This window comes from Melospiza melodia, chromosome 29, assembly GCF_035770615.1.
Source record: "Melospiza melodia melodia isolate bMelMel2 chromosome 29, bMelMel2.pri, whole genome shotgun sequence".
NCBI classification, from domain to species: Eukaryota; Metazoa; Chordata; class Aves; order Passeriformes; family Passerellidae; genus Melospiza; species Melospiza melodia.
The window spans coordinates 3,472,529-3,488,209 of NC_086222.1; the positions used below are offsets into that span (position 1 = coordinate 3,472,529).

At 41.8% G+C, this 15,681-nt stretch overlaps 1 protein-coding gene across 1 annotated transcript; it reads left to right on the forward strand.

Moving 5' to 3' along the window:
- The first annotated feature begins 757 nt into the window (after nt 1-757).
- Nucleotides 758-15,334, forward strand: CRTAM (cytotoxic and regulatory T cell molecule). Its single transcript, XM_063178305.1, has 9 exons — nt 758-806; nt 4,383-4,535; nt 6,552-6,704; nt 7,993-8,124; nt 9,380-9,568; nt 10,856-11,494; nt 12,721-12,867; nt 14,251-14,334; nt 14,970-15,334. Exons 1-9 carry the CDS (start codon nt 758-760, stop codon nt 15,140-15,142), a joined length of 1,719 nt encoding a protein of 572 aa, XP_063034375.1. The 3' UTR covers nt 15,143-15,334.
- Nucleotides 15,335-15,681: the final 347 nt, after the last annotated feature.

The following is a 15,681-nucleotide window of genomic DNA, read 5'->3' on the forward strand; positions in this document are numbered from 1 at the left end:
TATGATCCAGGCATTTAAAATGGGTTTTAAGCAGCCTTGCCACATCCAGAAGTGTCATTTTTTAAATCCAAGTGTTAAAAATGGGTTTTAAGCATCCTTGCCATATCCACGAGTAACTTTTTTTTTTTTTTAAATCCAGGAACTTAAAATAGGTTTTTAAACTGCCTTGCCACATCCACAAGTGTCATTTTTATAATCCAGGCATTTAAAATGGGTTTTTAGGCAGCCTTGCCACTTCCACAATTGATTTTTTTTTTTAAATCCAATAATTTAAAACGGGTTTTAAACTGCCTTGCAGCATCCACAAGAGTCATTTTTTATAATCCAGGCATTTAAAACGGATGGATTAAAAAATTAAAATTGGTTTTTACGCAGCTTTGCCGCATCCACCAGGTAAGCGCTGCCTTGGGAACGGAATCCCGGCTCATCCCAGCAGCAGAGTGACCCAGCCCCACATTTCCCTTTTTTTCCCTTTTTTTCCCTCTCCCCGAGCTGAGCCGGTCCCGGCTCGGGGGCAGCGCTCAAATTCCGCCCACGAGTTCCTGCGGGGGCAGCGTGCGGGCAGGGCGGGCTGCGCTCAAAAGGGAGCGCGGAGGGGAAACCGAGAGCGGCCGAGCTCAGCTCAACCGAGCCCGGCTCAGCCAAGCCCAGCCCGGCTCAGCCCAGCTCAACCGAGCCCGGCTCAGCCCAGCCCGGCTCAGCTCAGCTCAACCGAGCCCGGCTCAGCCCAGCCCGGCCCAGCCCAGCCCAGCCCAGCATGAGCGTGCCCGGGGCGCTGCTCGCCGTGCCGCTGCTCCTGCTGCAAGGTAAGCCCGGCTTTAGCTCGGCCCAGCTCAGCTCTCCTCCCCAGTCCTGCTGTGCTGCTGGCACCGGGGTCACAAAGCTGTAATGACACCCCTTTCCCGATTTTGGCACCCCATTCCCGATTTTGTCATCCCATTCCCGATTTTGGCGTCCCTTTCCCAATTTTGTCACTCCTTTCCCAATTTTGTCCTGTCCCAGTGTCCTGGCCAACTGGATCTGCTTTTCTAGAGGATCCCCTTTTGGGGGTTCTCTCCCAGATTTGCCCTGAACCAGGACATCACCCCATTTCTAGTTTTGTCACCTTTCCCAGTTTTGTCACCCTTCCCAGTTTTGTCACTTCTTTCCCAATTTTGTCCCATCCTGATGTCCTGGCCAACTGGATCTGCTTTTCTAGAGGAACCACTCTGGGGGTTCTCTCCTAAATTTGCTCTGAACCAGGACATCACCCCATTCCCAGTTTTGTCACCCCATTTAGGAGTTGTCACCCCATTTAGGGGCCAGTGAGCTCACCGAGTCCCAAACCCAGGATCAGTGACACCGAGTTATTCCTGGGTGACAAAGCTCTGGGGTATCCAACGATTCTGCCTTAAATTTGGGCAGGGGGCCACTGCTTGCTTTGCCTGGGTCAGAAATCCAAATTTGTCCTTTTTGGTGTGAAGTCCGAGCAACTCAGGGAGAACTTGCAAAGTCTTTTGGAAAAGGAAAGCACTTCAGGTTTTCTGCAGGATGAATTTGTAGCTGCTGCCTTGGCTTCCAGAATTAATTCAGCTCCATCCATAGGTCAGCAGCCAGGACAAAAACAACTCATTAAATGGGGTGATTTGGGGTCAGAATCTCACAGATAACTGCACCAAAAAGAACTCATTAAATGGGGTGGCTGCGGGCTACAATCTCACAGATAACTCTGCACGAAAATTATTAAATGGGGTGGCTCTGTGGGTTACAGGCTCACAAATAACTGCACCAAAATTATTAATAGGATGATTGTGGGTTAGAATCTCACAGATAAATGCACCAAACTCATTAAATGGGGTGATTGTGGATTACAGGCTCACAGGTAACTGCACCAAAATTATTAAATAGGATGATTGTGGTTACAATCTCACAGAAAACTGCGCCAAAGCTAACCCATTAATTGGGGTGGCTGTGGGTTACAGACTCTCAGATAACTGCACCAAAATCATTAAATAAAATGATTGAGGGTTACAGGCTCACAGGTAACTGCACCGAAATTATTAATAGGATGATTGTGGGTTAGAATCTCACAGATAACTGCACCAAAACTAACCCATTAATTGGGGGGGCTGTGTGGGTTACAGGCTCACAGATAACTGCACCAAAATTATTAAAGAGGATGATTGTGGGTTAGAATCTCACCGACAACTGCACCAAAATCATTAAATAAAATGATTGAGGGTTACAGGCTCACAGGTAACTGCACCAAAATTATTAATAGGATGATTGTGGGTTAGAATCTCACAGATAACTGCACCAAAACTTATTAAAAGAGTTGGCTCTGTGAGTTACAGGCTCACGGGTAACTGCACCAAAATTATTAAAGAGGATGATTGTGGGTTAGAATCTCACAGACAACTGCACCAAACTCATTTAAAGGGTTGGCTCTGTGAGTAGCAGGCTCACAGACAACTGCACCAAAATCAGTAAATAGGATGATAGAGGGTTACAATCTCACAGATAACTCTGCACCAAACTCATTAAAAGGGTTGGCTCTGTGAGTTACAGGCTCACAGACAACTGCACCAAAATTATTAAATAGGATGATAGAGGGTTACAATCTCACAGACAACTGCGCCAAAATCAGTAAATAGAATGATAGAGGGTTACAATCTCACAGACAACTGCGCCAAAATCAGTAAATAGGACGATAGAGGGTCACAATCTCACAGACAACTGCACCAAAATCAGTAAATAGGACGATAGAGGGTTACAATCTCACAGACAACTGCACCAAACTCACTGAGCAGGGTGGTTGTGGCTCACAGCTCACTCTGCACCCCGCTCTCAGTGCAAGCAGCTCAGCCACTTCCTGGGGGCTGCAAGAGCAGCAGCCAGAGCAGAGCCCTCAGAGCCTCCTGCAATCCCACCCCAAACTGCTGCTCCTTCTGCCCAAGGATCTCTCCTCGGTGGCAGAGTGGTTGTTCCAGGTGGAACAAAAGCCACCGGCCCTGGAGCTGCCACGGGGACATTCCCACATTTGGCGACCACAGCAGAGCCCCTGCGCTGGGGAGAGCTGCCCTGTGAGTCACGCTGTGAATAAAAATAAAATAAATAAAAATAAACCCCATCTCCCAGTGGTTTCCCCGTGGAAATTCCATTTCTGCCCCGGGCTGGAACAGCAGCAACACCCCCAGCTCCTCCTGCTCGGCCTGGCTGCCGTCACCCCCAGAGGTGCGATGTCCCCACGGGTGACAGGAAACCATCACGGGGACAGAAATACCCGAGGGGGCTGTGAGAAACCGCACAGAGCCCCAGCTGCCTCCAAACAACTCTCACCTCCTGCCACAGCTCCTCCGACAGCCACAGTCCCCACGGGGAACTGTCCTACAGGGAGGTAAGGCTGGTTCTGGAGGCACAAATATCAAAATTTTTGTACCTCCAGAACCAGCTTTTGATTACAAAAGCAAAATTCCTGACAAAAAAAAAAAAAAAAAAAACAAACCTCAAATTTTTAAATAATCTTCCCCAAAGCCCCGAAAGATTCATTTCCCCAAACTGCAGCGGGAACCGGCAGCCGACAGCCACATGGAAAATCAAATCAAAACACACAAAACAGGAAGGAGAACAAAACTCTCCCGCTGCCCATCTACCCAGCTCCAAGGCAGCAATGTTGGAATTCTCCAGGGTATTTTTGTCTGGAGAAGGCAAAATTCTTTCAAATTATCATCAAATATTCTCACAAAGTGTTTTATCTGCCTTAGAATGGCTGGAGAGGAAAAATACATTTTACTGCCAGCCTGTAAATGAGCTGGGAGAAGAGAGAGTGAAATTTCATAATTTCATTTTAGTAACCTCTGCCAGGCCAGGTTTGGGGTTTTTTTTTTTTTTTTTCAAAAGAAGTTTCATTTCTGAATAAAAAGCCTCATTTTTAGAGGTGCTGGGAAATCATTCACTGCTCAGTCACACCCAGAGCAAATGGGACACAAAATAAGAGAATGGTTTGGGTTGGAAGGGACCTTAAATATTATTTAGTTATAATCATGAAATAAGTGAAAATTGAATGTCTGTGTTTAAACACAGTGCATGAAATGGGTCTGCTTCAGTTCTGTATTGGCTAATAATGAAATACTTTCTTGGCTAATAACTAAAATTGGTTTAATAATTATTTAATAATTAATAATCAGGTCATGCCGGCAGGCGGATACCCCAAACCTTTGTCACACAGATGACCTGTCCAATGAAAATAATCTATTTATATCCCTACAACCATACTGGAAATGTAGAAATATTTTAAAAACCACTGCAGAAAAAGGAAAATTAACACATCACTCTGTGCAAAACATCCCTGCTTTGCTCCGTGTCACAATTTCCAGTTTGTTTTTCCCCCTGGTGCGCGGCAGGGGCGTTTGCAGGGGCTGCCGGTGACTCTGTGGCTCTGAAGGAAGGAGAAAATCTGAACCTGAACTGCACCTTCAGCACCCTCAGCGACCACAACTTCACCCTGCAGTGGCTGAACCCTCGGAATTTCACCATTTTCCTCAATGCCCAGCAGGGTAAGTGTGAAACCAGAGCGGGGGCTGGCGCTGGGGACGCTGAGCTGGCCCTGCTGCCACCCTGGTGCCAACAGGGGAGGTTGTGGCTGGGTCCAGAGGGTCCTCTGTGGTCACCAGAAATTGGGGCCTCTTGGGGCTACCTAAATACAGAGGCCTGACAAAATTAAAATAGTAAAAACCACTGTTTTTTCTCTTTATTGAAGGGCCTTTCTGTTTATTGAAGGGATTTCAGGTACATTTAGAGCAGACGAAACCCACCCAAAAATGGACAGTGGGTCACGGGTTTTCACACTTTTATAAGTTTGGTCCATTTGCATTTTGGGGGTGAATCTGCCAATTCCAGCTTCAGCTGATGAAGTCATTGACCCCAAGTTTGCTGCCCCCAACTCCCTTTTGTTTCCATCTCTGGGCCCTGAGGCAGTGAGGTGTCCTTGATTGCCAGGCCTGGAGAGGAATTGTTGTGTCTGCCCAGAACAGGGAAGCAGCAGCTCCCACTGTGTGTGGAGTTTGGAGTTCTGCACTAAAGAACTGCAGGATTGCAAATAGATGGAAAATATAATAATATACTATTAATAAACATAATATAGTAGTAGTAGTAGTAGTAGTAGTAGTAGTAGTAGCAGCATTAGTATTAAATACAATATAATCTCTTTCAAATAGATGGAAAATATAAAATAGAAAAGCTGAAATCCTGGAGAGGAATCGTTGTGTCTGCCCAAAATGGGAAACTCCACACGGTGTGTGGAGTTTAGAGTTACACACTAAAGAACTGCTGGATTACAAATAGATGGAAAATAGAATAATATACTATTATTAAATATACTTTATTATTATTGGTAGTAGTAGTAGTAGTAGTATTAAATATAAAATCATCTCTTTCAAATACATAGAAAATATAAAAGCTGAAATCCTGGAGAGGAATTATTGGGTTTGCCCAGAATGGGGAAGCAGCAGCTCCCACTGTGTGTGGAGTTTAGAGTTCTGCACTAAAGAACTGTGAAAAATATAATAACATAATATTATTAAATATAATTTATTATTATTGTAACTAGTAGTAGCAGTAGCATTAGTATTAGTTTTAAATATCATATAATCTCTTTCAAATAGATGGAAAAGAGAAAAGCTGAAATCCTGGAGAGGAATAGTTGTGTCCCCCTCTCCCATCTCTCCTCCTCTTGGTTCAAATGCAGGGTGAGGAGAGCCTTGGCCTTCCCCCTGTGCAGCATTCAGCATTCCTTGTCAAATCCTCTAGGTTTTCATTATAAAATTAAATAAATTAAGTATTTCATTCTAAAATTAAATAAATAAAATAAGTGGTCCCAGGGCCTAGGAGAAGGGAATGAGCGTGCAGATAAATTGGTCACCTTACCCATTGATAACTCTTGTCCTGTTGATAAGCATACATTGGCAAGAGAAGCCCATGGTAGATATCATCAAAATGCGAAAGGGTTGGCGAGGAACTTTGATTTTGGGCTTCTCAGAAGCCAAGGCCATCGTCACGGCATGTCCAATATGCAGCTGTCGTAACGGGGGAATAGGTCTGGGCTGCAGAGTTAATCCTCGAGGTTTAGCAATGAATGAGAAATGGCAAATGGATGTCACGCATGCAGCTGGGTTTGGTAGGCTCAGGTATGTGCATGTTACTATAGATACATGTAGCCACTGTTGGGAAATTTAGGAGACTGGAGAATGGGAAAGTGCAAAGCCGTGACTGATTCCAAGTCCTGCACCTGTGAGACAGCGTGTCCTTGGGCCTGGCTGCTGTAGGATAACAAATGGTGAAAGAGACATGAGAAAAGGGAGATGTAACCCCTAAGGAATGGGGAAGAGTTCACGGAATAGTTTAACCAATAGATTGCTTGGCTTACAGAATATTCATGAGCTCATTATTTGCTGTATAAAAGCGTTTGATGCTTTCTTTCATAAACTGGACCTGTGATGAGCCACCTGGTGTCCTGGTCCCCTTCCTACCACACCAAGCTTTTTTTTCCTGAGCCGGATTTTCTGTTGGGGCAGTTCTGAGGGACCGGAGGTACAAACTGCTGCGCTACTCCAGGGATGAACTGTCCATCCAGCTCTCCAACCTGACCCTGCAGGACGAGGGAATTTACCGCTGCCTGCGCTACACCCGGCACGTCAGCGCCCGGAGCCAGAACGTGCAGATTTTGGGTGAGTTCCCTCCCCTGGTCGGGATTTGTACCTGGGGCAGAACAGAGCCAGCTCCTCAAGTCCACACCTGAATTCTTACATCAAATTTTCCAACAATTTTTGCATCAATTTTTCCGTTTTGCTTTTAGCTCAGTCCCCTCCTGTGGCAGCAGCTCTCTGGCCGCAGAAAGCAGAAAAATCCTTCCCAGAAAAATCCTTCCCAGAAAAATCCTTCCCAGAAAAATCCTGGGAAGCTGTGAGGAGCTTAGAGGAAAAGAATTCAAATAATTATTGTCTCTCTTTTTGTAACCATTATTTATAAATATGGTTCTCCAGAATTCAAAGAGTTCAAACAATTCATATAATTATTGTCTCTCTTTCTGTAACCAGTGTTTATAGATATGGTTCTCTAAAATTCAAACAATTCAAAGAATTTTAAAAATTCAAACAATTATTATCTCTCTGTAACCATTATTTATACAATCTTAGGTTTTAATTGTTTCTATAAAAACTGCAGATTTCTAATTATAAAGTCTTAGGTTTTCCATTATTTCTATAAGATCTGTAGATTTCTAATAAGAAAATCTTAGGTTTTAATTGTCTCCCTAAGAACTGTAAATTTCTAGTAATAAAGTCTTAGGTTTTCCATTGTTTCCATAAGAATTTTAGATTTCTAACCATAAAGTCTCAGCTTTCTATAAGATCTGTAGATTTCTAATAATAAAATCTTAGGTTTTAATTTTTTCTATAAGAACTGTAAATTTCTAGTAATAAAGTCTTAAGTTTTCCATTGTTTCCATAAGAATTTTAGATTTCTAATCATAAAGTCTCAGCTTTCTATAAGATCTGTAGATTTCTAATAATAAAATCTTAGGTTTTAATTTTTTCTATAAGAACTGTAAATTTCTAGTAATAAAGTCTTAGGTATTCCATAAAAACTGCAGATTTCTAACAATAAAATCTTAGGGTTTCCGCTGTTTCCTTAAGAACTGTAATAACAAATTATTTCAATAGTAATCAATAATTTAATAATAATTATTTCTAATAATAAAGCGGCCTTCATTCCTTCCGGATCGTGGAGTCCATGCTGATTATAACCCAGCCGGGGGCTTGCAACACCCTCGGATAATGCTGATAAAAAAAAAAAAAAAGGAGAAATAATGCTGATGAAAGAAAAGAAATAATGCTGATGAAAAAAAAGAAATAATGCTGATGAAAAGAAGAAATAACGCTGATGAAAAAAAGAAATAATGCTGATGAAAAGGAGTAGAAAATGCCCCAAAACTGATCCCAAATCTCCCCGTTTCAGCTCCTCCTTCCCACCCAGTGCTGGAAATCTCCCAGGATGAGGAAAGGGGCATCCAGCTCTCCTGTCACACCCGGGGGAGCAGACCCCAGCCCCAGATCTCCTGGCTCTTGGACAATGGCATTGAGCTCCCAGGTAAGGGATCAAAGGGTCTTGGAGCACTAAAATTGGGGGGTTTGGGCTGTTTTGGGGTGGTTAAAGGTGCTGGAGGGGGAAATATCAGCTGGGTCTGTGATTCAGGGCTGCGGCTCTGGGGAACAGGCAGCATGAAGTTCCACTGGGATGAAACAAACCCAAAATCCTGGAATTTCAGCATTGAATTCCACTGGGATAAAACCCAAAATCCTTGAATTTCAGCATTGAATTGCACTGGGATAAAATAAAGCCAAAATCCTGGAATTTCAGCATTGAATTGCACTGGGATAAATTGAACCCAAAATCCTGGAATTTCAGCATTGAATTGCACTGGGATAAAACCCAAAATCCTGGAGTTTCAGCATTAAATTCCACAGGGATAAAACAAACCCAAAATCCTGGAATTTCAGCATTGAATTGCATTGGGATAAAACAAAGCCAAAATCCTGGAATTTCAGCATTGAATTGCACTGGGATAAATTGAACACAAAATCCTGGAATTTCAGCACTAAATTCCACAGTGATAAAACAAACCCAAAATCCTGGAATTTCAGCATTTAAATTGCACTGGGATAAAATAAAGCCAAAATCCTGGAATTTCAGCACTGGATTCCACAGGGATAAATTGAACCCAAAATCCTGGAATTCCAGCATTGAATTCTATTTTTTCCATTTATTTATTTTATTATTTTATTTTATTTTATTCTATTTTAATTATTTATTTTTATTTTTATTTTTTTTATTTTATTCTTTTTTGCTTTTATTTTTTTAAATTCTTTTTATTTTATTATATTTAATTTTTTATTTTTATTTTTATTTTTTCCTTTTATTTTATTTTTTTATTATTTTACTTGACTTTATTTTTTTCTCTTTTATCCTATTTTTTTGCTTTATTTTATTCTTTTTTATTATCTTATTTCACTTTATTTTTCTATTCTATTCTATTCTAATCTATTCTATTCCATTCCATTCCATTCAATTCTATTCCATTCCATTCTATTCCATTCCATTCCATTCCATTCCATTTGTTTTATTATTTTATTTTATTTTATTTTATTTTATTTTATTTTATTTTATTTTATTTTATTTTATTTTATTTTATTTTATTTTATTTTATTTTTTTTCTCTTTTATTTTATTCTCTTTTATTTTATTTTATTCTCTTTTATTTTATTTTATTCTCTTTTATTTTATTCTCTTTTATTTTATCCTGGCTCATTTTTAATTTTTTTTTTTTTCTCCCCACGGGCCTGCAGGTGACACCAGGCACGAGCTGGGCGCCGATGGGAGCAGCTGGAGCAGCAGGAGCACCCTGAGGGTGCTGAGCTACAGCCCCGCGGTGACAGTGCCAGCCACAGTGACAGCCAGCTGTGCCATCGGGCACCCTGCGCTGGGGGCACGGAGACTGCTGGCACCTTTCACCTTCCAGAACCTTCCCAGCGCGGGTACTGCAGCTCTGCCCTCCGATTTCACTGCCCTGAGCTGGTGAAAATGATACAGATACACCACAAGTGTGGGGGTGCTTTAAAATGAGGAATCTGGGGCAAAAAATGAGGAATCAGGGACACAGAGATTGGTGGCATCCTTCCCTTTCCAGAACCTTCCCAGCCCGGGTACTGCAGCTCTGCTCTCTGATTTCACTGCCCTGAGCTGGTGAAAATGTTCCTGATACACCACAAGAGTGGGTGCTTTAAAATGAGGAATCGGGGGCAAAAAATGAGGAATTGGGGGCACAAAGATTGGTGGCACCTTTCACCTTCCAGAACCTTCCCAGCGTGGGTACTGCAGCTCTGCTCTCTGATTTCCTGCCCTGAGCTGGTGAAAATGTCCCAGACACACAGAGAAATGTGTCTTTAAATGAAATGAGGAATCTGGGGGCAAAAAATGAGGATTTGGGGGCACAGAGATTGGTGGCATCTTTCGCCTTCCAGAACCTTCCCAGCGTGGGTACTGCAGCTCTGCTCTCTGATTTCCTGCCCTGAGCTGGTGAAAATGATACAGATACACACAGAAATGTGTCTTTAAATGAAATGAGGAATCTGGGGCAAAAAAATGGGTTTGGGGCTGTTCATCGGTGGCAGAGCTGAACAGCAGATCCTGCCCCAGGCTCCCCACAGCCAAGTGTGGCATTCATTCCTCATTTCAGAGCAGCAAGGGCAGCAAAGGGCAGGGAAAATATTCTGAGGGCAGGAAAGGTGAGGGTGGGACTGGAAGTGAGACCCCTGATCAGCCAGAAAACCCAATGAACAACACAGAGAATGGAACAAGGCAGAAAATCCAAACAATTCGGGGCACGGAGCAGGACAGAAATCCCAAAAAACAATGCAAGGCTTGGAGCAGGGCAGAAAACCCAATAAAAAATCCAGAGCGTGGAGCAGGGCAGAAAACTCAAGAAACAATACAGAGTATGGAGCAGGGCAGAAAATCAAAAAAATCTAGAGTATGGAGCAGGGTAGAAAACCCAAACAATGCAAGGCATGGAGCAGGGCAGAAAATCCAGATAATACAGAGCATGGAGCAGGGCAGAAAACCCAATAAAAATCCAGAGCAGGGCAGAAAATCCAGATAATACAGAGCATGGAGCAGGGCAGAAAACCCAATAAAAATCCAGAGCAGGGCAGAAAACCCCAAATAATGCAGAGCACGGAGCAGGGCAGGATGGTTTTTCAAGGATCTGCTCAGTGGCGAAGCCTCTTCTGATTTTTGTCATTATTTTTGGCGGGTTTCTTCAGGCTGCAAGCAAGCAAGCAGACCTTCAGAGGATGCAGAAGTTCCCAGCTCGTCAGAGAATCCAGCAGTTCCCAGTTCTCCAGAAAATGCAGCAGGTACCAACCCATCTGCATCCCCCAAAAATTCAGAAGTTTCCAGCCCTTCTGCATCCCCAAAAGAACCAGGAGTTTCCAGCCCTTCTGCATCCCCAGAGAATCCAGAAACTTCCAGCCCTTCAGCATCTCCAAAAGATCCAGAAGTTCCCAGCCCTTCTGCATCCCCAGAGAATACAGAATTTTCCAGCAGCCCCTCTGCATCCCCAAATGATCCAGGAGTTCCCAGCCCCTCTGCATCCCAAAAAAATCCAGGAGTTTCCAGCCCTTCTGCATCCCCAGAGAATACAGAATTTTCCAGCCCCTCTGCATCCCCAAAAGATCCAAAAGTTTCCAGCCCTTCTGCATCTCCAAATGATCCAGGAGTTTCCAACCCTTCTGCATCCCCAGAGAACCCAGAAACTTCCACCCCCTCTGCATCCCCAAGGAATCCAGAACTTTCCAGCCCTTCTGCATCCCCGAAAGATCCAGAAGTTTCCGCCCCCTCGGCATCCCCAGGGATTCCAGCAGTTCCAGCCCAGCCAAACCTCACGGGTGTCACACTGCGCGGTGAGTTCGGTCTCAGCCACCCGAATTTCTCAGACCTGAAATGAGAATTACAGAGGTGCCGCCGGGCACAGCGTTCCATCGCACATCCCAGAGCGGTGTGGGACACAGGGCACAGCGTTTCCTGCCAAAATTCCTCTCCTTGGAGGAAAAAAGGGCAGGAGCAGGGTGGGAGCCGGGCTGGGATGCTCTGATGGGCCGCACTAGATGGCACTGTGCAGCAATTCTTCACAGAATTCACAAAATCACAGAACTCACAGAATTTAGAGAATCACAGAATCGCAAGGTTGGAGGAGACCCTAAAGATCATCGAGTCCAACCCAGCCCCAACCCCTCAACTCAAACCCTGGCACCCAGTGCCACATCCAGGCTTTGTTAAACACACCCAGGGATGGGGACTCCACCACCTCCCCGGGCAGAACATTCCAGAATTCATCACCCTTTCTGTAAAAAACTTTATCACCCTTTCTGTAAAAAGCTTTATCACCCTTTCTGTAAAAAGCTTTATCACCCTTTCTGTAAAAACCTTTTCCCGATATCCAACCTGCGTTTCCCTTGGTGCAGCTCGAGGCTGTGTGCTCTGGTCCTGTCAGTTCCTGCAGAAAGAGAGGAATTCAAGCAGTAGCAAAAGAGGAGGATTTTAGGAAATCTTAAAAGAATAGAATGGGGTAGCAGGGAGGAAATTCTGGGGAGCACAGCTGGAAAAATCAATTTGTTCTAGGAACCGGTGTAAGTGATGAAAAGGATCACTGGAAGATTTTGGGAAGGAAAAAGCAGATATAACTAAAGAAAATGAAAAAGAAATACACAAATATACAAATATATAAATATACAAATATACAAATATACAAATATATAAATATATACATATATAAATAGATACATATACAAATATATACATATATAAATATATACATATATAAATATATACATATATACATAGATACATATATACATAGATACATATATACATAGATACATATATAAATATATATAAGGAAAACTATAAATATTTCCTTTTATATATAAATAATATAAATAAATAACATATTTTAAATGAAACATATAAAAGTAAAAAGAACACATAACTGCAAAAATATCTCTTTGCTCCAATCAGATTTCCCCCTACAGGGAAGAATCTTGATTTTTCAGGAACGCATCATTGGGGTGAATGATTTCTCTTTGAGTTCCCAGCACATTTAACAGCGCAAACCTGTGTGATTTTACAGAGCAAAATCCCGAATCCAAAGGGCTCCTGAGGAAGGAGAAGGACCTCCTGCTGCCCATGCTGGTGGCTGCTCTGGTCCTGGTGCTGCTCGTCATCGTGCTGCTGTTCATGGTGAAGCTGAAGAAAGCTCACGGGGCGTGGAAGAGAGGTGAGCAACAGGAATCGGGGGCTCAAGGCCAGCCCTGGGGTGCTCAGAGGGAGAAACCCCCAAATTTGGGACTCTCTGGATTTTTGTGAGATGCTGTGATCTCTGTCAAGGTAATGAGATCCCCATTTTCTAACTCTTTTCTCACAATTTTTGTGAGATGATGGTGTAGGAGATGATGGTGATCTCTCTCAGGCTGAGAAATCCCCATTTTCTAACTTTTCTCTCAGGATTTTTATGAGATGATGGTGTGTGAGATGATGGTGATCTCTCTCAGGCAGACAAATCCCCATTTTCTGACTTTTCTCTCAGGATTTTTATGAGATGATGGTGTATAAGATGATGGTGATCTCTCTCAGGCAGACAAATCCCCATTTTCTAACTTTTCTCTCAGGATTTTTATGAGATGGTGGTGTGTGAGATGATGGTGATCTCTCTCAGGCTGAAAAATCCCCATTTTCTAACTTTTCTCTCAGGATTTTTATGAGATGGTGGTGATCTCTCTCAGGCTGATGAGATCCCATTTTGGGACTCTTCTGTCAGGATTTTTGGGAGATGATGGTGATCTCTGTCAAGCTGATAAAATCCCCATCTTGTGACTCCTCTCTCACAACTTTTGTGAGATGATGGTGATCTTTCTCAGGCTGATAAATCCCCATTTTCTAACTCTTCTCTCAGAATTTTTATGAGATTTTTTTTTTTTTGTGAGGTGATGGTGATCTCTGTCAGGCTGAAACATCTCCATTTTCTAACTCTTCTCTCAGGATTTTTGGGAGATAACGGTGTATGAGATGGTGGTGATCTCTCTCAGGCTGATAAAATCCCCAAATTATGATTCTTCTCTCAGGATTTTTGAGAGATGATGGTGATCTCTCTCAGGCTGAGAAATCTCCAATTTCTAACTCTTCTCTCAGGATTTTTATGTGATGATGGTGATCTCTGTCCAGCTGAGAAATTCCCATTTTCTAACTCTTCTCTCAGGATTTTTTTTGGTGAGGTGATGGTGATCTCTGTCAGGCTGAGAAATCTCCAATTTCTAACTCTTCTCTCATTATTTTTATGTGATGATGGTGATCTCTGTCAGGCTGATAAATTCCCAATTTATGACTCTTCTCTCAGGATTTTTGTGAGATAATGGTGATCTCCGTCAGGCTGAGAAATCCTCATTTTGTGACTCTTCTCTCAGAATTTTTATGCTCAAGGCAAAGTGTGAGAAGGAATAATGGAAAAAAAAACTCTCATTCACATAATTAAAATGTATGCGGTTTTTATTATTTAATTATTTTAAAATTAATTTCTATTTTTAAATTGTTTAATTTTTTAAATTTCATTTAATTAAATTTAAATAATTTAATTTAAATTCATTTTTGTGGGTTTTTTCCACAGAAAATGATGTTTCAGAGCAAACACTGGAGAGTTATAAATCCAGATCTAATGAAGAGAGTCCAGGCCATGAGAAGAACGGACCAGGTAAAAATCTTTAATTAACATATTCTTGGAAATATGTTCTTGTTTTTAATAACACATAATTCTTGTTTTATTTAATTATAATAAATAATTATCATCATCATAATAATATAAATGTTATAATATTTTAATATTCAATTAATGTTCTAATATTTAATTATAACAAATAATTCTTGTTGTATTATAATTTAATTATAATGTTGTATACAACATTATAGTAGTTATAATGTTGTATTATAATTTGTTTAATTATAATAAATAATTACCATAATAATATTATAAATTTTATCATAACTATCATATTCAATTAATATTATAATAGCTAATGATAATAAATAATGCTTATTTATTTAATTATAATAAATATTTCTTGGCTTATTTATTTGCTGCTGACTGTGGCCAGGGCAGGTGGGAGCCATTAATACTAAATACTAGATTTCAAATAAATAAATAAACAACCAAATAAATAAATATAATAATTATTATTCTTTTTCATTGTGTTTATTAATACCAAATACTAGATAATAATAATAATAATAATAATAATAATAATAATAATAATAATAATAATAATAATAATAATAATAATAATAATAATAGTTATGGATAATAAATAATAAATACGTGTTGTTTTTTAGCGGGAAATCCCAAATCCAACATGCAATATGTAACAGAAGAACACGTGGAAACCCCAGAGAAGAATCTGGAAACCCCAGAGAAAATTCCAGAATGCCCAGAGAAGAACCCAGGTGACAAAAGCACGGCAATAAATGAGGAAATATTCACGTGTGGAAGGGAGACAGACGTGTAACAGTGCAGGAAACTGCAATTTCCTGATATTTATGTGAAAGTTTTCAGGGATCCTGGTTTGAAGGAGCAGGAGGGACACGGAGCTCCATCTGGGGGTGCTTTTGTCCGGCAAACCTGGCCTGGGTCACCTGGGACCTTCAGAGCATTTCAGGAACCTCTGCCACCATCAGCTCAGCACTCCCAGCACCCTGAGAGGACACCCAGACCCAAATTAGGACATTTATGGTTGATTTTGTCACCTCCTCTGTGAGCACAGGTGATACAAACCCGCTGTGACTTTTCTTTTCTCCCTGGGACTCCAAACCAGGAAACCTGGCCTAGGTCACCTGGGACCTTCAGGAACCTCTGCCACCATCAGCTCAGCACCCCCAGCAGCAATCAGCACCCTGAGAGGACCCAGACCCAAATTAGGACATTTATGATTGATTTTGTCACCTCCTCTGTGAGCACAGGTGATACAAACCCGCTGTGACTTTATTTTTCTCCCTGGGACTCCAAACCAGGAAACCTGGCCTGAGTCACCTGGGACCTTCAGAACAC